Here is a 25,043-nt window from a genome sequence, read left to right as displayed (position 1 = left end):
TCGATTACTACAATTAAATTGATAAATCTTTCCTGTATTGACCAATGGCCTATTTGAGTCATCGCCATCGCCGACTATAGATTTTGGCAATAGCCCTACTCAGAACCTGACCCCATCATTTGCTCTCAACTCATTCCCAAACTCCTCTTCCTTCCTGGCAGGGCATCTTCTCCCAGTTCCAGCACAGCCGCGAGCGGGCGCTGCCCTCGGACAACCTGCGCCACGCCCTGGCCGAGACCTTCAAGGACGAGCAGCGCTTCCAGCTGGGCTTCATGGATGACGCCGCAGAGTGCTTTGTGAGTCCCAGGCTAGTCCCAGGCTAGTCCCAGGCTGGTCCCAGGCTGGTCCCAGGCTGGTCCCAGGCTGGTCCCAGGCTGGTCCCAGGCTGGTCCCAGGCTGGTCCCAGGCTAGTCCCAGGCTAGTCCCAGGCTAGTCCCAGGCAGGTCCCAGGCAGGTCCCAGGCAGCCCAGGCAGCCCTCCAGGCTGTGGAATAGAACAGGGAATGGGGGTCACTGTTGTTTGTTTTTTGGAGCTCGCCACAGTGGCTGCACCACTGTTTGGCGAGGTCACCAAAAGAGCCGTCGTCCCTCCTCCTCACGCCAACCCTTCAGGGTATCAGACTGTCGTCGGGGTGGTGGGGGTGGTGGAGGTGGAGGGGGTCAAGGAATGGGAAGCGCAAGGAATGGGTCACCACACGGTCGCAACCGAGTAGTTTGGCGAGGTCATCGAAAGAGCTCCCTCCCACAACATGGCAAAGCAGTGTCTCTGTGGTTATACAAGCACGGGAATCGTCTTCTTAGCTTCGCTCCGTCGTGCGACCATACTTTGCGGCGTTGCTTCTTCATCTGTTTCTGCTTGGATTGCTTGTAACCAACTTCATTTTGTGGCGGGCCGGGGGGGAGTACAAGGTGATGGACTGCTGTTCCAAACCATTTGGCAAGGATAGAGCTGCTGCTGTCAACCCCTGAGAATGTCGTCACAGTTACGCAAGTGTCTGAGTCGTGCGGGGGAAAGGGAGTCGCAGGGGTTTGCTTTGCGGTCGCGGCGATGGCCTGCGGTGAGGGGCTGTGAGGCGAGGTCGCCGAAAAACAGCTGCCCTCCGTCACAGCTGCCCTCCGTCGCCCGCGTCAACCACGTCAGATGATCACGGCGTCCGCGTGGCAGCTCACATCAGCTCCGCAGCTGTCTTCTTAACTTCTCTCCGTTTAAAAAAATATATAATAATAATAATAATAATAATAATGTAATAATGGCAGTTGGCTCTTGTGCTGCAACATCAAAACTGCAAGGCTGCACTCATTTATCTAATTCATCAATTTTAGTCTGAACAGCAGTGTGCATCGGAACAAGTTCCAGACTGAGTGTGGTGACTGCGATGGAAAGTTCCACTCTTGTTTTTCTTTCTTTTGAGATTCGGTTCTTGACGAGTCACTCATTAAAATGAACCGTTCCATTTTTCGACGCTTCGTCCATTCTAACTATTAGTAGGCAATAATAATAATAATAATAATAATAATAATAATAGTAATAATAGTAATAATACTAGTAATAATAATAATAATAATAATAATAATACTAGTAATAATAATAATAATGATAGTAATAATAGTAATAATAATAATAATAATAGTAATAATAATAATAATAATAATGATAGTAATAATAGTAATAATAATAATAATAATAGTAATAATAATAATAATAATAATGATAGTAATAATAATAATAATGATAGTAATAATAATATTATAATAATGATAGTAATAATATTATTATTAATAATAATAATAATAATAATAATAATAATAAGCACTTTTCTATTTGTCTTTAGTTGTTAACAGGATAGCGGCAGGGTTTGGGGGTGGTGGAGGTGCAATGAAAAGGGACTCACTATTTGTTTTGCGGCCCGCCACGTACTCAGGGTGATTCACTGCTTGTACCAAACTGTTTGGCGAGGACACAGAAAGCGCCCCCCCCACACACACACTCACGTCACCCCCCCCCCACACACAAAATACACCACCCCCATCCCCTCCCCCAACGTTGCCCACTCGTCGTCCTGGAAGGGGGATCCATCCTTCCGTGACCCGTCTCGAGGGGAGCCTCACGTCATCGACCCGGCGGTGGTTCGGGCGAGGGGACGCGGTCGTCCTCGTCCTCGTCCTCGTCCTCGTCGTCCTCGTCCTCCTCCTCCGCCCGGCTGGGGAAGCCCCCTTCAGACTGCTCCGCGGTGACGGGCTGCGGAAAGGAACCAGGCCTCGTCTGGCCCGGCGTCAGCTCCCTGGGAGTGCGCCCGTGGTCACGTGGGCGCGGGGGGTTGTCTGCTGCACGTCCGCTCCCCCACGCCGCTGGGCTTCCTCCGCTCGGCTTTATTGTCTCTTTGAGAGAACATGACTTTGTGCGTCTCTTTGCCATTTCCCTGTCAGGAGGAGATTTACTATCATTTCTTTCCACTGGTCTGCAGGCCCTATTTAAAATCCTGAAATTCGGTCGACCAAATATCGGGGCCTTAAAAGTCCTTGAGTTTGACTTTGCGAGGGCTTGATTCGAACTAGATCTCTCTGTTTCCTTTTGAACAGCGCGTCGTTTTTCAGCGGTGAAGTTCCTCTGGAGCAACAAGGAGTTTTTTTTTTTTTTGTTAAGCTGACGTTTTAGTGGCTGATCCTGGCGGGGATCGCTCACAGAGGCATCCAGGTGAATTTACAAGAGGTGAATTAGTCCCTCTCAAATTAACGACTGTGAAATTACATGCCTCGCCTTTTTGCGTCGGATACAAAGGAGCCTGTGGTGTTTCCTGAAACAAGGCGGGGGGACGCCACGGCAACGGTCGTAACTTCAAAAGAAGATTGACTTTGACATTCCTCCGGCTCCAGAGATCTTCCAAGCGTGAAACGTCTCTCAGCGTTCTGCGGCGGTGTACACTGCATTTTTGTTTATTTTCTGGGACACACAAACATAACCTAGCGACCGCCGAGCGACCGCCGAGCGACCCGAGGGTTTCAGGTTGTGGGGATCTGTTTGGACACTTTGGGCTCACGACCTCCTGGTTCCTCGGCAGGAGAACATCCTGGAGAGGATCCACCTGCACATCGTGCCTGAGGAGACGGACGCCTGCACCTCCAAGTCCTGCATCACGCACCAGAAGTTCGCCATGTCGCTGTACGAGCAGGTAAATGAGCCCACTCTCCTCAAGGATCCCACCAAATAAGTTCATTTTTCTCACCGAGGCTCTGTGGGGTTGTCGATTTCCGACGGGTCCTGGTGGGCGGTCTGTTATTTCCGAGAGATGGCCGCTGTCTGTGGATAATGACCACTTCTCCGCCTGGATCCCCCCCTGCCTCCTATCACTCCGCCTACATTCTAATGCAGACAATAGCCAGTGGCGACGCCCTTTGACGCTAAATAGAAACTACAATGGAAGACTTGAAGACATGGAGGTGAAAATGTCCAAAGTGTCTTAAACTGGACTTACTAGGTTTAAAATAATTTAAAATCAATATTGCGGCTCGGTGCCTTCTCTTATTTACAGTAGGAAGTAGCCGTGTATTAAGCCGGAAAACGTGCAGCCAGCCGGTCATTATCGCAAAATAACCCCCGGTCAGAGGGATACAAGTCATACAATTATGTAATAAGTTATTATGAAGTTGTTATTATGTAAGTGTTATGTGGTGTTTTCTTTGTTGTCATCGCCTTTCTTTAAAGAAAATTACGCTTTTAAAAGCCTTTTTAACCTGAGAAAAGCGCGAAAAGGGAACACTGAGGAGCAGGCGTGGTCTCTTGGGGGTAGGTGGTTGTGTTGCTCGGCAACAGTTACTACCGTACCGCTAAACAACTACCGCGTATTTCTTGGTGAAAGGGCGCGTTTTGCATCTCACCATTATGAGGTAAAATTTATCTGATTAATGACATATTTGATTCAGCGTCGTGCTTGTGCTGCTATCACAGCCACTTGACACACACGCACGAGGACGGGCGCGTGGGTCGCTGTCGGAGGCGCTAGCGCTCTAATCTGTCATCTTCTCAGATTAGGTCGCCCCAAGGGGTTGGAGGGAGCTCGCGGCGGGCTTCCTCCGCTGATGAATGGCAGATGCGGTCGATAGGCAGCGTAAACAAACATCTGGCCCCGACGACTCCCTGCCCGGCGGCCATGACGCCCCTCACTGCCCACTGGCCCTCGGTGCCAGGAGCCTATGTTCCCCGCTCCCAAACCATTTCCCTAACTATCCAACACTTTGAAGCACGTTTATTTTCTTGAACTATTTGTTTGTTTGTTCATTCATTTATTTGGTTTTATTTATTTTGCTTTCTTTTAAAGGCCATGCTTGTAAAAGAAAGCACAGCAACCCGAAAATAGAGAAATTAAGCAATAAATACATTGAAAAATATTACCCACCAGGGGTTAGATCAGAAACTCGATTTGACACCTGTATGGTCCTGCTCCTTTTAAACAGGTTACTATGCATCTCTGAGGATTTTTTGTTTCATGTAAACGTCTGGGGGAAAAAAATTATACATCTACAATTAAAATAAAACACTTTAAAATAAATAAATAATAATAAGTGTTTAATAAATAAACACTTTATTTTTATTTCTTTTAAGAAACACACAGCAGCATTTAAATACTTAGGTTTCCATCCTCTGCAGTTTCTTCACTGACGGTTGGTATTAATTCCGCTTTCTTTTCAAAGATTTGTGCTGGTTGTTATCCGGCAGAGCAGTTATTCTCGCTTGTTTTTCTCCAGCCGTGGGCGGAGATGGAGGGCGGTTCTAATTCTGCTGTGTGTCAACGGGACGTAGGACTGGGACAGAAATCTGAGCGGCTTGTTGAATCACGTGTTTTCTGAAACAGACGGCTCGTGACAAACTGACTGGCTGTTCTTATTCCCTGTAGAGGTCAGATACTGCTCTAAATGAAGAATAATTTAATAAAATTACCTTTCTCTTTACCTAACTTTCAAAGAAAACGCTTGAAGAAAAACTAAAAGTAAAATTATTCTCCGAATCCCCACCGAACCGTTTTTTCTTATTTGGTCTAAAAAAAAAAAAGAAAGTAAACATTGCTGTCAAAAAGATCTACAGTCTAAAATCTCTCTCTCTCTCCCTCCCGACCCCATTTTCTCTCTCTGTCTCTCTCTCTGTCTCTCTCTCTGTCTCTCTCTCTGTGTCTCTCTCTCTCAGTCTGTGTGTCGTAGCTGTGGGGCGTCCTCGGACCCCCTGCCGTTCACTGAGCTGGTACATTATGTCTCCATCACTGCCCTCTGGTAAGGAAGTGTACTGCCAGTACACCACCACGTATAGTGTCTACTCTACATGCAGGTTTTTGTTAAAAAATACAAATAAAAAAGGCTAAATTAAGTAACTTTGACAAAAATATATTTTAGAGAGGAGATAAATGGTATTCATTTATCTTTATTTTTTATAAAAGAAACATAAATGAATGAAAAAATAACAAAATAAATGAATAAAACCGTGATTTAAAAAAAATTATAAAATGTTTTTACCGAAAAAATGTTTAAATTGTGAACTCTCGGCAGCCAACAGGTGTACCACCGCCGAGACGAGTCGTTTGGGGAGCTGCTTCAAGCCGCCAGCACCATCGGAGATCTCCGAAACTGCCCGGTAAGACGGCCCAAAAATCTCTTGGCGCCAAATGATCTCATGAAAACATAAAAAGATGGAGTGTTTCATTCAGAGGTACTGGAGGCAGCACATTCAGTCCATTTCTCAAGGACCCTTCAAACAACATTGGGCTTTTGATCGACTCAAAAATGGCAAAAGTCAAATTCTCCCGGTTTCAATACTTGAAGGATAAGCATCGCCATTTTCCACCCCGGGCCTTATTATTTAAATCTCTGTGGTTCGTAAGCGTTTTACTGCACTGTCTCACGCTTGAGGGTTGGGGGAAACTTACCACTCTGCTGCAGCTTCTCACCGGGCTTCAGTGCAGTCCAATGGGGCAACTACACCCCTGCTGACATAGGAGACTAGAAACAGGAAGTCACATCGCTTGTGTGATATCGCTATTATTTATAAGATGTTCCAACATACATTGAGACACAGCTCGAGTTTCCTGTTTTGGAGAAGGACATTTAACAAGTTTTCAAGGCCTTGAACGTTTGCCCCATTGGACCGCATTGAAGCCCTGTGAGACGCTGCAGAGTGCTGAGTTTCTCGGTCGTAAAGCGTTCAGCCAGGGCGGTGATGTGTTATAAACTATGAAAGACAACAACTTTATCTATCTATCGATCGATCTATCTATCGATCTATCTATCGATCCCTCCCTCCCTCCCACTCTCAATTCAATTCAACGAGGCATTATTGTCGTGAAAATGATTAACCTTATTGCCAAAGCACATTGTACAGGTAGAAAGAAGATTATAATAACCGTGAAATATGAGGTGATGATAATTTGGAACAGCTAGAACAGTGAACCCCACCCCTCCCTCCCTCCCTCCCTCCCTCCAGAGTAACTGTGGCCAGAGGATCAGGATGCGCCGGGTCCTGATGAACTCTCCGGAGATCGTCACCATCGGCTTCGTGTGGGACTCGGAGCAGTCGGACCTGACGGAGGACGTGATCCGCTCGCTGGGGCCGCACCTCAGCCTCTCCGGGGTAAATCAAAAAAATTTATAGAAATAATAACAATTATAATAAGACAATTTAACCAATGGACGTTTTTGATAATAAGGATAACACAAGTAAGGGAGGTCGAGCCAGCCCGTCATTATCGCCGAAATGACCCCCGACAGGGTGGTCAGGGTCTTGTATCACTCTGAACGTCTCAAATAACGTCAAAATAATCCCCACAGTATTAGTGCATTTTCTATTATCAAAGGTGTAAAAGCCACAATCACATTTTGCGAATATTCAATAAACCTAGAAATTGATAACAAATAGGAAAAGCAAATGTCTAGTAATCAATAACCCTAAAAAATAACAAAAATGGACTAATTCGGCAATGTATAATAAACAAAAAAATATATATATGGAAAGAAAATTGGCAATATACAATAAGCCTTAAAAATAGTAATACAAAATAAAACAAATGAAAAAAATACACCTGAAAAAAGTGGCAATACAGAATAAACCTAATAAATCAACATTCATTTGCACTATTTTGATGACTAGTCTTGAACTACTCCAAGCAGTTCTCCAAATAATCCCCACAGTTTTTGTGCATTTTCACTGTTTCCAAAGCCAAAATCAAAACCCCATGAAAAAGCAAAACCTTCAACCTTCTTTTCCCCTACGGAGCCTCAGAACGGGTTTTCAACATCTTCTCATAGACACCAACTGTTATTGCGATGTTTGTTGTTTTGTCGACACGCCCGCCTCTTTTTTTCGAATTTTGTATTTTATTTTTTTTTTTTCTGGGCTGGCTTTATTTTGACGGAGCGGTGGTGGCGGCATATGTGGGAAATAAAGCGAGGGATTTATTCCTCTGTAAGCGGGAGCCGTTACATAAGCAGCCGACACCTAATGCCCAGTTGGCCTTCGCCTCCGATCATAAAGCTGGAGCTGGCCCCGGGTCAGATAGCCGAAAAAAAAGTGTGTGTGTGTGTGTGTGTGTGTGTGTGTGTGTGTGTGTGTGTGTGTGTGTGTGTGTGTGTGTGTGTGTGTGTGTGTGTGTGTGTGTGTGTGTGTGTGTGTGTGTGTGTGTGTGTGTGTGTGTGTGTGTGTGTGAGAGAGAGAGAAAGGGGGGGAGGCAGCGGGTGAGTCTTTTCTCGAGAAACACGCGAGAGAGATAACAGGGAAATAAACACTGTGTTGTTTCAAGCAGTTCTCGTGGTTGTTCCCTGGTTTAATCTGAATGTTTTGGGTTTTTTTTGCCAAATTCCAAGGCTCATAATTTTTTTAAAAAATAATAATAAATAAATCTGTATTCTTTACTTCATGATAAATCACCAGAATTGGCAGAATTTATGGAGGACTTAAATGGGGATAGTGTTAAAAAAGAAAGTATTTAAAAAAAAAACACTTATTAGTCAATCAATAGGGGGGTTCATTCCAGTTCATTGTGTTGGCAGGGAGGGAGCAAGGAAACAAAACAAACAGAAAAGGGAAAAAAAAAACTATTAAAAAAAATCAATCAAAAAAAGCAGGGTCGGTTCAAACCAGGGCAGACGTTCGCCGGGCTCGGCTCGTTACGTAACTGCCCCTCGCCCCCTCCCCCTGTGTTTGCACAGCATTCCTATGGGGGATTAGTCCCATTAGGGGGCGTTTCGGCTCCCTTTATGGGGTGGTGGAGGAAGTCAACAGCCCCCCCCACCAAACCCAAAAACGGACCCCCCCCCCCACGGCCACACCCTCTTCAGTCTCCAGAAGCGGCCCTACCAGGAGGGATGACGGGCGGTGGCGAACAAGTGGTTCTTTTAGAAACAAACCGCCGATGGGAGGCTGAGTCACAACTTTTGTTTTGTTGATGAGGTTGACTTTCATGGAGTTTCTTTTGTCTGTCACGTGCATGGCATTGCAGCAAGTGACGATGACACCAATGAGAATAACCTTTTATTCGTGCAGCGCTTTTCAACATGCAACTCAAATTGCTTCATATTGATAGAAGGCAATGGAATAATAATAATAATGATTGATAATGGTAAGAATAATAATGATGATGATAATAATAGCCTTCATTTATGTAGCACGTTCTGGTAAACAACATGCAACTAAAAGTGCTTTACGTCAATATAATTAAATCCGATAGTAATAGTAATAATTCACAATTAATTTGTTCGATAAAGTAATAATTAATAAAGATGGTTATAATCACCTTTTTTGTTTTATTTTTTTCCTTATTTTTGATTTTAATATATACGTTTTGCAGAATTCTCTTTATTTTATGTATATTGTTTTTTACCCCTTTTCTCAAACCACTGCACCGTACATATTGTATAACAGATAAAAATCTTGAGGTGTGTGTGTGTGTGTGTGTGTGTGCGTGTGCGTGTGCGTGCGTGCGGGCGTGCAGCTCTTCTACCGGGTGACGGACGAGCGCGCTAAGAAGGGCGACCTGCAGCTGGTGGCCATGATCTGCTACTCCAGCCGCCATTACTGTTCCTTCGCCTTCCACACCAAGTCGGCCAAGTGGGTGTTCTTCGACGACGCCACCGTCAAGGAGGTGAGGAGAACAACGATCGATACGCTGGTGATGCGTGGTTGGCGGGCGAGGGGGGAGCGACTGGGAAAGTGAACCCGATAGGCTTTTGTTTTGTTTTGTTTCAGCCAGTTAGAAAACGGAGGGAAAATAAATAAATCAACAATAAAAACACGTTTGGGGGGGCGGGGGGGGGGGGGGGGGGGGGCTGTGATCTGAGCTGCGGACCGCGCCCTCCGCTGTGGAGAGCGATGCTCAGTGTAATGGTACGGTCCACTTTAGGGGTGTCTGAAATGGTATTAAAAGATTCCTCCAGGCATCTGTAAAAATTAATTGCATATTTTGACTTGTATGTTTACGATTACAGGTAAGAAGGATTTATAAATGTTTCAACCCGGGTCCAAGACTTGATTAGGGGGGGTCAGACCCAAATTCCAAATTCGAACCATCATTATAGACACAAAGTCTCACCCGGCCATAGAAAAAAGAACAACAAAGTAGAACAAGGTAGCTCCAACTCAAATCCCTGATTGTTGTGGTTTGGCGGCTTTGGTTTCCAGATGATATCTAATCTCATATCACAGTATCCATATCATAACAGGACAATATCGATATCATAACAATACAATATCAATATCATAATACAATATCATAACAATACAATATCAATATCATAATATCAAGATCATAACAATACAATATTGATATCATAACAATACAATATCACTATAGTAACAATACAATTTCAATATCATAACAATACAATATCGATATCATAACAATACGGATAAAAGCGTCTGCTAAATGAAATGTAATGTAATGTAATATCAATATCATAACGATATCATAACAATACAATCTCGATATCACAATATCGATATCAATACAATACAATATCAATATCATAACAATACAATATAAATATCATAACAATACAATATTAATATCGTAACAATACAATATCGCCCCAGCCCTCAGAAAAAAAGTCGAAGAAAATAACTCTTAACCCATTGGTTAAGAACTTAAAAAGGCGATTGTTCGGCAGTTAACGCGACAGAAGCCTTTTTCTTTCTCGTTGATTTGGTTCCCAGACGATTTCTAATCTCATATCGCGATATCGATATTATAACTATATATCGCTCGGTCCTTATTATATCATACACAGATTTTGTAAGTAAGTCTATTCAGTTAAGAAAATTGCATTACTTTGTTTAGATGCCGTCTTAAAGATAATATTTAACCTCAGTATATCGGCTTATTACGATGATGTCATATCGCGATATCGATATCATAACGAAATATCTCCACAGCCCGTAGAACAAAGGACAAAAAAGGAGAACCGACCAATCCTTACTCAGCGTTAAATGCCTGATCGCTTCGGCTCCCGGACGGTACCCGGCGTCTCGTCTGGCGGCGCCGATGTTAAACCGATGTGTCCCTCCTCCTCAGATCGGGTCCAGGTGGAAGGACGTGCTCACCAAGTGCGTCAAAGGTCACTTCCAGCCGCTGCTGCTCTTCTACTCCAACCCCGACGGCAGCGCCATCGCCGCCGCCGACGCCGCCGTGCGCCAGCACAGCGGCGGCCAGTGGTCGGCGAAGACCTCGGTGAACGGAGAGAGCCAAGGTGAGGGGGCGGGGCGCCACACGCGGTTTTATCCCCCCCCCCCCGGGGTTTTCGACTTGGGGGGGATCACAGAGTTGTCGCGCGTTTGAGTGGGAGGTACAGGTTCGAATGGTTGTTGAGGAAATGTGAACAGCACCTTGTCGATACGAGGAGGAGGAGGCAAGGCCATGAATCTCTGAATGAATGAAATCATGAAGGTTTTTGTTTCATTCTTTAACTTCTCTCATTTTAAAACTTGAGTGTAATTACTATTTGTATTACTTTTTCATTTCATTTTTTAGCCTTTGTTGTCCACTCAGAGGAAATGTCAGTCTGTAAGAAAAAAAAAATGCATATGGAGATAATTTTTTATGTTTTTGTAACTTTTTTTTTTAAAGATTTAATAAAAAGAAAAAATTATAAAAATTATATATATATAAAAAAAAAAAGTTCATCTATAATAATATATTATAATAAATTATAATAATGAAAAATGTGAAAAATTCTAATAATTTTTAATATATTGAAAGAAATATATACAAAAAAAAATTTGGTCATTAAAAAATGGTAGGAATCGTTGGGACTCAAATCCCAATGTATGTGAAGGAAAAGTTTTGAACGTTAAAGGTTTCCATATTCACCATAAATAAACCAGCCCTGACTGTGCGTGGGCGCATTGGTGCTCCTGCTGTGAACAGCTCAGACTCTTCCCCTCGTCGGAATAAAGAACAGCTCCAGGGCCGACGCCACAGCGGGAAGTGATAATCGCCGCGGTGATATCTGCTCGGCCCCATTACGCCCGGCGAGATCAGAATATTTTTGGGGAGAAACTTAACTACTGCATGGACCGCCGCCGCCTCCCGGGGGGGGTTATTATTTTCATTTATTATTATTATTATTTTTTATTTTTTTATTTTTTATTCTCGCCTCTGGATCGTTGTGTTCTTTTGTCTTGTTTTTGCCTCGTTATCAGCCTCAACGGCGTGGAAAATGTTTCAAGTTCCACTTAAAAACTTTGAGAATAGATTAATCCCCCTCCCTCCCATCTGCCCCCTATTCTGTTATTTTCAATTATTTTCCTGTATCTTTTCTTTACTTATTTTTTTTTCTTTTTTTTTCCACAACTTCTCAGTATTTTGAATGTTATTTATTTTAAATTTTCATTCAATTTTTCCCTTTTTCATCCACTATTGGTTGTTATTTGGATGTTTTTATATTCGTGAAATATTCATACTATGAGTACTAATATTGGTATTTTCTACACAGGCAAAAACAGGAAATACTTGTAATTCTCACTTCGTACTTATTTCTGTGTCCCTATTAAAATGATAAAAAAATAAGAATGGAAACTAGCTCTTGTCATGCAAGATCTAAATCCCAAGGCGGCACTAATTCATCGGATCGATCAGTTCCGGCAGAACAGCGGCCCCGTGTTCACCAGAACAAGCTCGTCACGCTTCCCTCTGCCGGTGACAACGGTACACGGTGACGAGAGGTTCGACTCTTTCTCTGAGACTCGTTCCCCGGCGAGTCACTGGGTAAAGCGAGCCGTTCCGTCGGCGTAGCGCACGGTGAGCGAGGGAGGACTTCCTCAGCGATGGACCAGAGGCGGAGCAGTGAACGGAAATCTCCGTATCTCAGTATGACTTATTTCGGTGGAATGCAAAGTGTGAATCAGTCACATTTAGGAAGAATTATTCCACATACCTTGACAGTTTTTATTTAATTTATTTTATTTTTCATTTTTTTGCCCTGGACTTTGATTTAGTCCTCACTAACTATTTTTGCGAGTTGAAGATTCACCCTTTTGACGGAGTGACTCCAGACTCGTGAGTCATTTAAAAGATTTGTTCGCTAAGAACGGATCGTTTGTGATCACTCTCTATTAGCAGGCCATTATAATAATAATAATAATAATAATAATAATAATAATAACAAGCACAGTTCTATGGGTTTGTGACTTTTTTTTTTTGCGGTTTTACTAAACTGTTACAAAGCATGGGAGGTTCGGGATGTTCTCCTCGACTTTCTCTTGAGGTTTTGAAATCGTCAGCTTTTTAGAGTTGGGGGCAGGAAATACACACACACACACACACACACAGAGGAGTGGTAATTTACGGCGGCTACACAACATTCATAATTAATCTGTTCCTTAATTCAGGCTTAATAAGAACATGCTATATTTAAGCAAAAAAGCAACGTTTTGAGTTTGAGGTGCGAGATAATGTCCACCGTTCTTAAGGGTTTCCATTGGGATGAAGTTCCCCAGAGCCGCTGTTTGCAGGCTTGATGCTCTTCATATATATAATATATATATATATATATGGATGAAAATTGCTGTGTAGCTGGCTGTTGTTAAATCACCAGATTTTAACTTTTTATATGTATATATTTTTAGGTTTGTAGTATGTTGCCAAATTGTTCTATTTTTAGCAGAGAGTTTTGTGCATTCGTACTTATTTATATTGTTTATTTCCAATTTGTTTATTTATTATATTTACTTGATTCGTAGTGTATCTTTTTATTGTATATTTTTCTATTTTTAGTAAATTTTCAGGCTTATTACATATTGCCATTCTTTCCTATTTGTAGTTCATTTTTTTTAATATTTATTTCTTGCATATTTCCACATTTTTTTTATTTTTAGTAGATTCGTAGATTTATTGCATATTGCCATTTGTTTTCAAATTGTATTCTGAATATTGGCTAACGTCACAATTTCCCCTTTGTGTGAGAATATAGTATCTATCGTTCTATATCTATCGTGGAAGAATGACTGGGCTCATGTATTGATCCCACTTTGCCCTGAGACGGACTACACAGATAAACGTGTTAAAACTCAGATTTTATTGGAATTCTAAACACCTCCCTCCTCCCTCCTGTTTGCTCGGGTCCAGGCTCGGAGTCCCCCCTCCCGTCCCCCAGGAAGCTGGAGCTGACCAGGGAGAACCTACAGGCGCTGCTGGGCCCCGGCTCCTTCAAGCAGAAGACCTCCTCCACCTTCAGCCGGGGCAGCGGCCGGACGGGGGGAGGCCGAGGACCAGGTAGGCGGAGGAGAGGGAGGTGGCTCACAATGTTCAAAAAGGCGGGATCGTGTCATCGAGTGATGGGAGTCATTTTTTAAAGTGGTAATCCGCAGGATGTTCTGTGTGGGGTGCACCTTACTGTACGCCACAAAGTCCCAGAATTCCAATGGGAACTGCAACGTTTTCCCAAAATCGTAACTATTCTTTTCTCCATGTACGGCAAGGGGACGGGATCAATTGACGAAGAGTGAGCGTGGGAATTAGACAAAATCAAAAGCCTATCGCAGCTCACGTGGCGGAGCCCGCCACCACGATGGAGACGAGCATAGAGAGGAGCACATGCGTGACATGAACACATTGAATGGCTGTTTCTTAAATGGATGTTTCTAAGAAACCTCACTACACCAGGGGGGGCCTTCACCTTCTTGCTCGTGGCGGACCCCGCCACCACCAATGGAAACGAGCATATAGTGGAGCCTGCGCGTAACACAAAGACATCGAGTAGCCGTTTCTCATAAAGTACAAGCTCAATAAAGTATCAAGCACAGTATTCTTTTAACAAAATGATATGACGGATTACCGCTTTAATCCGTGGCAAATGTCTTACGGTTGTGTGCCGCCGGCGAATGAGGCTCAGTGTTGTGGTGAAGATAAGATGGAGGGTGGAGGAACATTCCACCTCGCTGCCTTTCCCTGTGCACAGCAGAAAACCTGCCGTGCACGAGCATCGATCCCTCAACACACTCAGCAACACATGGGTCTGCAGGGGATTATGGGATTATGGGATGGGTTTTTTTGGGGGAGGGTGGGGGGTTGCTTCAAGAGTGCCTATGGTGACCGTACTAAATATTATAAGAATGATGCTTTCTAGTGTGTCACGGGAGCAAAACTTGTGTCCGTTAGGGCTGGAAACCTCGAATAGAAAGAATCGGCTGAAAATTTGGGAAATATACTGTGACCTAAAAAATAACTTGTAGAATAATTTGGAATATATTCAGTAAACCTAAGAACGGAAATAAGAATTTGGCAATACGCAATAATCCTAATAAACATTAAATGATAAATAAAAAGCTCAAAATGATCAAAAACATATTAAAAAACCCCAAACAAACAAGGACAATTTGGCAACTAAGCTAGATGTTAACTTAGAGGATGGAAAAAAAAAATGACCTGAAAAATTGATTGTATAAAATAAAACCAAGAATAAGCAATAAAATATAAGATAAACAAAAGAATGAAAGTGAAGCTCATTACTATTTGTGCCACTTGACTGTTTATTGTTGTTGTTTTTTCTCGTCCTATTAAGCGGACGCTCGGCTGCCCTCTGTGCCCATTTGGAATTCCCCCCCCCCCCCCCCTTTTTTTTTTTTTCCGACAGTCTTGGTCCGATGAAGTAACTTTATTTAAATGTTGTGCTTGACAGTGAAGATGGATCCGCCCAGCCGCCTCGGGGACATTTCCAGGGAAGTGGCCCAGCGAGCGGCGGAGGTCCGGGGCATCCCCGCCTCCAGGAGGGACCCTGAGAGGGGGCGTGGTCGGAGGCAGGAGTCAAGATACCGAGGTCTGACGTCCTCCAAATCCACTGATGATTACCTTCTTCACTCCACTTTCAATCTTTATTTTTTTTTCTCTTCAGGTTTATGTCATAATGATGAAAAAGCTCATTCAGTCAGGAACGGGTGAACAAACCTGTTTTAACGCCGAAGCCGCACAAAATGAAACCGGGAGAAACACGCTCGGCGGAACGCTCCACTCCGATTGGTCGGTCGGCGGGCAGTTGTTTCCGAATAATGACCGCCGGGTTTCCGAGTGACCGCTGTTGTCACGGGCAACCACTTCTCCGGCCGGATTTTCGTCCCTGGCATCACGCCGCCTGCACGCTGATCGCAAGACGATGACGCAACACCCCCGAATCTCCCTGCCGGGGGCGATGCTCTGCGGTGGCGACCGGCTGGCTGCACGTTATCATCCCCTGGTTACTTATACACTCCAGTGTTATGATACCCACAACAGAGCGGTTCCCAGCTTGGCTGCGCATACAGTAAACCACGTCCATGGCAGCAGGATTTGACCGCCTTTGGTGCCGCCGCGCACGCCCCGCCGTGCACGCCATGCGCGCACGCCCGCCACTGGCCAGGCTGCGAAAACAAAAGGCTAGCCCTCGCGTCCAGCGGGCCCTTACATAACCTTCGATTTGGGAGCAACGTGTCAGAAAGGGGATTAAGGCGCTGACGTCTGTTCCAGCTTTTACCCCCCCCCCCCCCCCCCGCTCATCACCAGAGGCACAAAAAAAAGGGCGGGGGGAGGCGGTAACACGTTGCTGCATCACGCGTTGGGGTTTTCTGTTTATTTGATTAAAAAAATAAATTCAAAAAATGATGATAGATTGGTATTTTATTAATACTAAAGAGGAGGAATGTCAACAATAGGCAATAATAACAATAATAATCAGGTAATAATATAATAATAATAATAATGATATAGTAAATATAATAAAAAAATAGGAAAAATGCCACTATTAAATAAAGCCAAACATTTAGAATACAATAATTTGACATTCAAAACAATTTTAATGAACATTTTTGAATGGCAATATACAAATTTATTGAAAATTTGAGCAAACGGCAACTTAAAATGAACCTCGTGTGTCAATTTTTGAGAACGGCAGAAAATCTAAAAATATGTATTGTCAGTTTGTCCGTTGAAGTCAAAATGACAGGTAAATAAAACCAAATCACCCTCCTGAGCGACTTTCAGAGCAGCCCCTGATGGTCAAAAATATGTGTGTGTGTGTGGTGCTTTAAAGGTGTGTAGGGTATAACTCTGTAACCGTAGAGGTGGGCGGATGGAAACGGTGTCCTGGGGTTTCATTATTTACACCTCCCTTATCGTCTGCAGAGCCCACAGTGGGAAGTGTCACCACGCCTTGCTTCATGTCCTACGCCCCACCGCGACACAACTCTGTGCCCCTTCTGGCCGTCGGCTTTAGATTTCTTTTTATTTTTATTTTTTTGGCGGTGGGGTTTTTTTTTGTTTGTTTTTTCTTTGTGTGTGTGTGTGTGTGTGTGTGTGTGCGTGTGTGTGTGCGTGTGCGTGTGTGTGGTGGCGGTGATGATGATGAAAGCCACTTTTTGTTCTCGGCAACGTGACACGCAGCGTGGCCTTCCAACGTCGGAATATTCCCAGATGAAGTGTGTGCCTCCTTGTTGCACTGAACTCGTTCGATCGGGCGTTGGAAAGGTTTTCATTGTGGCACATATTTTGCCGCGCTGTGTCTCGTCGGAGGTTTGGAAAATATCGGCGTTGACAAAAAGGAACTGTATATCACAATATTTTTTGACCACGCTTTGGGACGTTGACAATAATATTATGATAAGGGGTGTGGAAACATCTTTTTTTTTATTATTATTTTTTTTAAGTATCCTCAGCCCTAGTTTTGCATGATTATGATTTTTTTAGGCACAGGGCAAATTTCCCCATGGGGTTAACAAAGTTCTTCTTGTTCTTCTTCTTGCCATGACACCTCTACCTTCTCCCCCTCAGACCCCGACAGAACGTACTCCCGCTCGGCCTCCCCTCCGGAGAACGGCTTCAGGCCGTACCTGGACGCCCGACTCTACAGCAGCCAGGGCAAAGGTCCGGTGCGGAGCGAGCGGCCGCCCCACCCGGGCGGCCGCTCGTCCTCCCAAGAGCCCTCCCACTCTTCCCACCCGAGGGGGCGAGTGCCCGGCCACGGCACCGGCAACGGCCACCAGAGCCGCCGAACGGACCCTCCGTCCAACGGGTACGACACGGACAGCAGCCAGGACTCCAGGGAGCGCTCCAACAGCGGCCACAGTAGCAGGTCCAGTCGGCCGTGGAAGCCCATGAGGGAGGTGCTGAACGTGGACAGTGTTCTCCGTGGAAACGGGGGTTCTTCAGGGGATCAGGACCGAAAGCAGCACAGTCCGCGGACGCGGCCTGGCGGCCAGTCGCCATCCCGCAAGCGGGACCAGGAGAGACGGGGCCAGGACCGGGACCTGGACCGGGACCGGGAGCGAGACCGACGGGAGCCCAAGAGCCTGATGACCATCTACGAGGACGAGCAGCGGCACGAGGACGCCGGCGGCAGTCGCAGCTCGCTGGAGTCGGACAGCCGGGGCGGCCTCAGCGACAGGGAGGGTCAGAGGTCGAAGGGTTCCACGGCGGCCGCCCTCAAGGTCCGCAACGACACCTGGAAGATCCAGCGCACGGAGTCCGGGTACGAGAGCAGCGACCGGCTCAGCAATGGCTCGGCCAACCTGGACTCGCCCATAGTGGAGAACCCGCCCATCAAGGAGCTGAGGACCATCCCTGAACAGCACCTGAACAGGTGTGAAGTGGAGGCGGGTTTTAATCAGAATTATTATTTCATTTATCCTGGAATCCTTAACCTTAGTTTTTGATATTTATTGTCCTCAAAATATATACAAGTATGCTTCAGTGCTGTAGATTGTAATCTACCAACACAAAATTAAGTAAATTAAAAATATCAATATTTCTAAAAAAAATTAATTTATATACTGTATATATATAATGCATAAAAAATAAATAAATGAAGAGCTAGAAATACTTTTTTTTATTGTATTTATGTTTATGTATTTTTTTGCACTCGCTTTTTGTAAATCCTAGGGGGTTTGTATGCAGTCGAAACTGAGGCACAACACTTTGTCATTTTCTAAATAATTCAACACAGCGACGCTCCGTCCTCAGAGTTCACAGAAAAGCTCACGGGGCAGATATGCGGCAAAGTTATTGCGCTGGCTTGTCAATTTTTTCGGACTTGGCAGCAGAGCTCCGGCTCGGAGATGATGTCTTAACTAAACAAAAAAAACCACAAACCTCTAGCGAGGAGCCAGGGCCAGTTATTTATCGACCTTGTATCTAAAGCCAATGTCCTCCATGGTACATAGACCAGTGTAGATGCAGGATGTCTATAATACCTATTACTTATGGTATACATTCCATACTGGAGCCCATAGAATGCATGTAGTCTATTTAAAAAAAAAAACAAACCCCAAAATAACATGAATTCAATCAGCCGCCAAATTGAAATTCGGTCAAATAGCCGTTTACATGGGCTCAGTCCTTCGTTTACCGTCAAAGCAGTGGTTGACGGCTTAATCTCCTGAAATGATACGTCTAGAAAAGCCAACGCGTTGAGGCACCACACGGTGACGTCCCACGGAGGTTTTCCCAGGACACGTTGAGTTAAGAGCGTCCTTCTCTCTCCTTCCCAGCGAGACGTTCCCGCCCCGCAGGAGGGACGACCCCATGATGGCCGACGTCATGCACCCGCCCTTCCCCTACGGTAAGCGTTCCAATGCGCGGAAACCCGCTTCTTGTTTTTTGGGAAAAACCGACCGCCGTTGGTCCAGCTTTTGAGGGCGACGCAGCGGGAATCAGGCGAGGGCGCGTGGGCGGAGTTGCGCGACGAGGGGGCGTGGAAAACCGGGCAGAAAAAAAAAAAACGCAAAGAAAAAGTGATGAAAAAATTAAAAACAACAAAAGAAAAAGAAAAACGGGATCCCATTATCTTCATCTCTCCAGTTGAAAGCGCTCCAAAGCAGGAAGTGATGCTGCGCTCACGGGAACTCGGAAAACTGTAATTCGTGTTGCAAGTGATGCTGCGTTCAAGGAATCTCGGAAAACTCTAATTTGTGTTGGAACTGTTCAGTTCAGTTCAGTTCAATTCAAGAGATTATTTGTCACATTCATACATACTGCGTTCATGGGCTCTCGGAAAAATGTAATTTGTGTTGGAAGTGATGCTGCGTTCATGGGCTCTCTGAAAAATGTAATTTGTGTTGGAAGTGATGCTGTGTTCATGGGATCTCGGAAAACTCTAATTCGTGGTGGAAGTGATGCTGAGTTCATGGGCTTCGGAAAAATGTAATTCGTGTTGGGAGTGATGCTGCGTTCATGGGCTCTCGGAAAAATGTAATTTGTGATGGAAGTGACGCTAATTCAGACCTATGAGACTCAGATTTTCCTTCATATCCTTTTTTTTTTTTTTTTATGGACGTGAAATAGGTCTTGAATTGCATTCATAAAAGCTCTTAATCAGTCTTAAATTGAAGTTATTGAAACCTGCACAGACCCTGTACAGCCCATGCACAAATCTGGACATAGAAGTTGCTAAAGCTACTCACATCAACTTGTGCATCACTGCAGCGCCTCCTCACAGAAAGCCGTATGTTCTTAGGGGAATGTGATTTTTCAAAGAAACTTATCCCGGTTCTAACGTCTTAGCATCCAGTGAGCTTCCTTCCTTCCTTCCTTCCTTCCTTCCTTCCTTCCTTCCTTCCATTGTTACCTGAAGCCCCACGGCGGCACTAAGTATGTGGTCTGATTTATAGTTCCATCAGCGGCGTTAAGGTCACCGTATGGAAATGTAGATGCTTGGGGTCTTCATTTACTGGACCTGACCTTTTACCCAGAAGAAAGTTAATGCGTCACGCAACACAAAGAGAAATGAACGTGGCCTTCCAGGAGGAAATCAACCCAATACTGCAAGTGGATGTGTACTGTACTTTGGATTACTTTGTTGTTGTTCATGAAATTTGGGTCGTTTGTTTTATAAATATAAATATATACACACACACAAGGGAGGCAACGTTATTTGTATAGCGTTTGTATAGTTTCAGTCACAAGGGCAATTCAAAGTGTTTCACATAAGACATAAAGGCCATTTTATATAGAAGCAAATAAGTATAAAAGCATATAAACAAAAAGCTAAAAACAGATTAAAAAGACATTATAAAATCACAAGTGCAATTTAAAACCACATGAAACATGAATGACTTGAATGAAAAGATCTCCACCTGTGTTGGATACTGGTGGATCGTCTGGTTTCACTTAATCCATTAAGACACAAAAGCCCCTCGCTCGGCGGCTTCCACCACTGCGGCAGACGTCCTCCCCAAAACAAACCAAACTCGAGGCCAAAGGACGTTCAAAAATAAGTCTGGGATGCAGTTCGAGAGGAGCGCAGATGCGGGCGGGGAGCGGGCGCGAGACCTTCTCCAAGGCATCGGACACGGGTGGCGCGGGCTGTTCTGTCCGGCGGTGGCGGCGCGGAGGTTTTGGGCGGGATGTTCCTCAGTTGGCCCCGCGGCCGGAACCTACGCGGAGGTGGAGCGGCGGGCCGCCAAGGGAGATCCCGGATTTTAAAATCCCCTGCACCGCTTTTGCCGGAGAACTTTTTTCCAAATTGAATTGGGGAAGGGAGTTGGCCTTTCAAAAGGGCCGTGACCCAAAATACCGCGCCCCCGCCGGAGCGAGGGGCGGAGCGGCTTGAAATGGAGGAGGTGGACGGCAGCGATAGTCCACCACCACTCTCGACTGACGGACAACTAACAGACTTCTCCAAAATGATGCGTGTGGCGGGGCCGGGGGGCGGTGGGGTGAAAAGATATGAATCGTCAACGTTGCACTTTTAGAATTTTTCTTAATCCCGGATTTTGGCGATAACTCCTCGTGTGACAAAGGGAACGGCGCTGGTTATAAATACAAAAATTCTTGGAGCTACTGTCGTTTATGTAAAAAAATAAATAAATATAGTTCTCACTTCGCGCTCCGAGGCGGGTGTTGGTGAAGGATTGCCGGAGAGGAAATAAATTAATGATTAGGGTGGAAACGTCGGTTATAAATCAGGGCGCCGACATGCAGGAACGGCTCGCTGCGCCCCCCTTCCAGACGGCGGGCGGAGTGGGACGAGCCGACGGAGTTTGTCTTCCGGGCTCCCTTGACACGTGTGTCGGCAGCACAGTTGTGTAAAGCGCCGCGCCGCAGTGGCTGCGCTTTCCGTCCGTCCGACCTCAGGGTCGTTGTTCCCGATGAATCTCGAGGCTGGCCTCGGAGAAATGGCCGCGGTGATGGTCTCTCTCCGGCTGCGGAAAATACAGCGATCAAGAAAGTCAAGGGGGATGAGAACAGAAGAGAGGATGTTGACGGGGCGTGGTCCTCTGGGCAGGCGCCTGTCAAAAAATAAGTGAATAAAAAAATCACAGCGGATCCGGCACGAGCAATGTGGTTTCTTCGATTGTTTGAACGATATTTGGGAAGTTGGGACGCTCTGCTATTGGTAGACAGATTTCGGATATTTCGGAAGGCATAGGCCCAGGGGCCCAAAGGGTTAAATCTCCAGAGAAATGAGCCACGCCCCTCACAAACACACATTTTATGGACACGTAAATCGGGCGACTATGGGACTATAGTTGAGGCACCACACGGTGACGGTGATATATAGTCCCACTATATATAGTGGGACTATATATTCCTTCCTGGGGTCCCGGAATTCTCAGGAACGGTCTCTTCTCCACAAAAGCAGGAGCATTTCTTTGGCTGGCCTGGCCGTTATGGTTGCAGCTGGTAAGCTGTGGTTGGGGGTACAGGGAGGGGCCCTCTGGGGTTGGGGCTTCAGGGAGGGGCCCTCTGGCGTTGGGGTCAGGCTCCGTCCGTGGCTCTTTGTGGACAGTATCCCAGATGGTTGGTCGGACCCTCCCTCCCGGTTTACCGCCCATGGAGCCCAAACGGTTGACGATGTCCTTCTTTTAAGTTTTGAGTGGAGAAGAGGAACCTTCACGAAGCTTTCATTTACTACCTACAGCAGTGATGGGAGGTTCGACTCTCTTTCTTTTTAAAGATTTGGTTCTGGAACCACCCCTCGATTTTGTCCGACTCTTGGTTTGGTCGGCTCAGTCGGTGTAACTCACGGTGAAGGATGGGGGACTTGCAGAACCATGAACGGGGGGTCAGCAGAGTCGGTTTGGCTCTGCTGGACCCCGGAATGAAATACTGTCAAAAACACCTTTTTATTTTATTTATTTATTTTCATATCTGACTGAATTGAAACTCATGGATCTTGTCTGGGATGTTTGTCCTCTGGACTCTCACGCACAACTCTTTTGCCGGAGTGACTCCGGACTACTGACTCATTTTGTTCGTTACGACCGGATCGCTTGCGAGTCGTGCGTCACTAGTGGTATTTAACGCGCATGAGAAGCTGTTCAAAATGAAAAACAAGCCGGTGAGAGACCATTCTTCCCCTTGCGATGATGTTTATATTACTGTTGAAACGCTCTCCGCTCGGGGTGAGGGTGCCGTGAGTTATGTTTGTGCCCTAATCGCTGGAGAAGGCGTCTTGGCTCTGGCGCTTCCTCCCGTTGGAAGGAAATATTTTTTGGCTCCGTCTGCGTTTTGACCTCTGTTCACCTGCCAGCGGCTCTACGGTCTGACTGAACTCCAGCGCCTGGGAAAAAAGTTGAGCAATTAATATATCACAAGTGATGGGCCCATAAGATGACGCGACAAGAAGAAAATTCTTTGAGATGTGAGGAAATTACCCCCAAAAAATAAATGTATATATATTCCCCCCCCCAAAAAAAATATATAGATATATTTTTGTCTTTCTTCTTTTTTTCTTGCTTCCATGTATTTAATCATAAGAGCAAAATAAGAGCGAAAATAAAATACACAACGTTTAAATGCATGGCTGGCTCAACGTTAACTCTAGTTTGGGTGATTTTCTTTGGGGACATAAATCGTAAGCAATTCCCAAAATACATTTAGTCGGTTCATGTACTTTGTGGACTCATGCGAGTCCACTCCAAGATTCCAGTATTATTAAATATAAAAATATATATAAATATAAAAAAAAATCTGATCCAAAATCTAACAAAGGCCTTAAAATGTATTCCACTGAACAGAGTAAACACATTTGATTGCTTTTAAATATTTGAATGAATTAAAACTCTGTCATGTGCATCACATTGTCTGAAATACAGAAACCTCTATTGGACTTTTCTCCCAAAACTGCCATTTAATCCATGTAATCTCAGTTTCAAGGCAATTTACCTCTGAACCCCCCCCCCCCCCCCCCCCCCAAAAAAAAACACCAAAAAACATTTAGGCATCAATTAATAATTTACGAACATTTTTAGGATTTTCTGTTGATTTGTTGTTTTTATTCCTCCCCACAACCGCCCCAATTTTAATTTGTGGGAAGTTTTGACGTCGTGCTGGGCGTGGCTTTTACTCTGATGTCTGATGACTGACTGATCATCTGATTTTTGTTTTTTTTAATTATTTTTTTATTCTGGGTCTTTGATCAAAGGAAAGCGGAGAGCAACAAATCTTCACCAGACATTCAACAAAAAACAATAATAATATGATAAAAAATAAATCAAATGTGAAAATTGTTTGTTTTGTGGACAAACTTCAAGAGCGGTTTCAGGAAGTTTATTATTTATTAATATATATATATTCTTTTTCCAATCACGCAATTAAATTTTCCTCCTCTTTTAAATTCTGACTTTTCCGTTCTTTCTCTCCGTGCTTTTACAACAAACAACACACGGTTTGTATCATCGGAAAAGGCCCCGACTCCCAACACGAATAATTTAACACCGGGGTCAAATTACTTCTCTGCGATCCACAAAGCAATCTGAACTGCTTTTCAGCGGTAGAGACACACACACACACACACACACACACACACACACACACTATCCCTGAAATAGACCCAATAACACTGGAGACACTGTAATAATTTAGATTATTACACATTTTCATATACAAAGGTTTTGTTGTGGTGAAGATCGGTAGTTGGTGTACGGACGGTTAGCATTAAAATAATAAATACATAAAAAGTTTAACAATAATGAAAAATAAGAAAAGAAAAGTGGGCAAAGAGACACAAATAGCCAAAAATAAAGGACAGAAAGGTCCAAATATACAAACTTTAACAGAATGAGCAAAGTGTGATGCTATACACATTTTATTCATATAAATTATGAATTATTACAATGTATTGTACATGTAAATTGTACATGTAAACATGTAAATTCATACAGTAAATTTTTTGTTCATTATAACTAAATCCTAAATACCTCATACCTGTAATTGATCCCGTTCATAGGATCATACCTTGTATATTTTAGATATTTGTGCTATTTCTGTTTTTAATTTGATCAACTTTTTGTATATTTGGATGTTTTCAGTTTATTTTTCAGACTTTAACGCTTTTTTGTGATAACTGTCTGTACAACAATGGTGTGTGTGTGTGTGTGTGTGTTAATCCCTCTCGCTGGAAGGGGATCAGAGGCTTCTCGGACACATTTGATTTACATTTCGCAGTCGTAATAATTCCCCGTGTCTGGATATACGGTGGCGGCAGGACAGGATTTTTAATCTCACCCAGCCACTGTTGGTACGCACCTTTTTTTATTTGAATATATTTTAAAAAAGGGCTGAGTCCCGGGGGTGAACTGACGCTGTTCACAAATAAGTATTTCCTGAT

At 44.4% G+C, this 25,043-nt stretch overlaps 1 protein-coding gene across 1 annotated transcript in view; it reads left to right on the top strand.

Annotated features, from left to right (window-relative positions):
• The window catches only part of usp53a (ubiquitin specific peptidase 53a), a 38,369-nt gene that overhangs the window by 5,777 nt on the left and 7,549 nt on the right, over positions 1-25,043 (top strand). The window contains exons 3-13 of the mRNA XM_080023598.1: positions 162-296; positions 3,059-3,169; positions 5,179-5,261; positions 5,535-5,619; positions 6,466-6,612; positions 8,969-9,118; positions 10,544-10,718; positions 13,595-13,741; positions 15,147-15,284; positions 17,267-18,074; positions 18,982-19,052. Coding sequence (XP_079879724.1) covers positions 162-296; positions 3,059-3,169; positions 5,179-5,261; positions 5,535-5,619; positions 6,466-6,612; positions 8,969-9,118; positions 10,544-10,718; positions 13,595-13,741; positions 15,147-15,284; positions 17,267-18,074; positions 18,982-19,052 — 2,050 coding nt within the window. The remainder of the gene's footprint in view (positions 1-161; positions 297-3,058; positions 3,170-5,178; positions 5,262-5,534; positions 5,620-6,465; positions 6,613-8,968; positions 9,119-10,543; positions 10,719-13,594; positions 13,742-15,146; positions 15,285-17,266; positions 18,075-18,981; positions 19,053-25,043) is intronic.

This window comes from Zeus faber (genome assembly GCF_960531495.2).
Source record: "Zeus faber genome assembly, chromosome: 22".
Classification (NCBI taxonomy): Eukaryota; Metazoa; Chordata; class Actinopteri; order Zeiformes; family Zeidae; genus Zeus; species Zeus faber.
The sequence above is the reverse complement of the archived record's forward strand: the minus strand, read 5'-3'. Positions and strand labels throughout refer to the sequence as shown.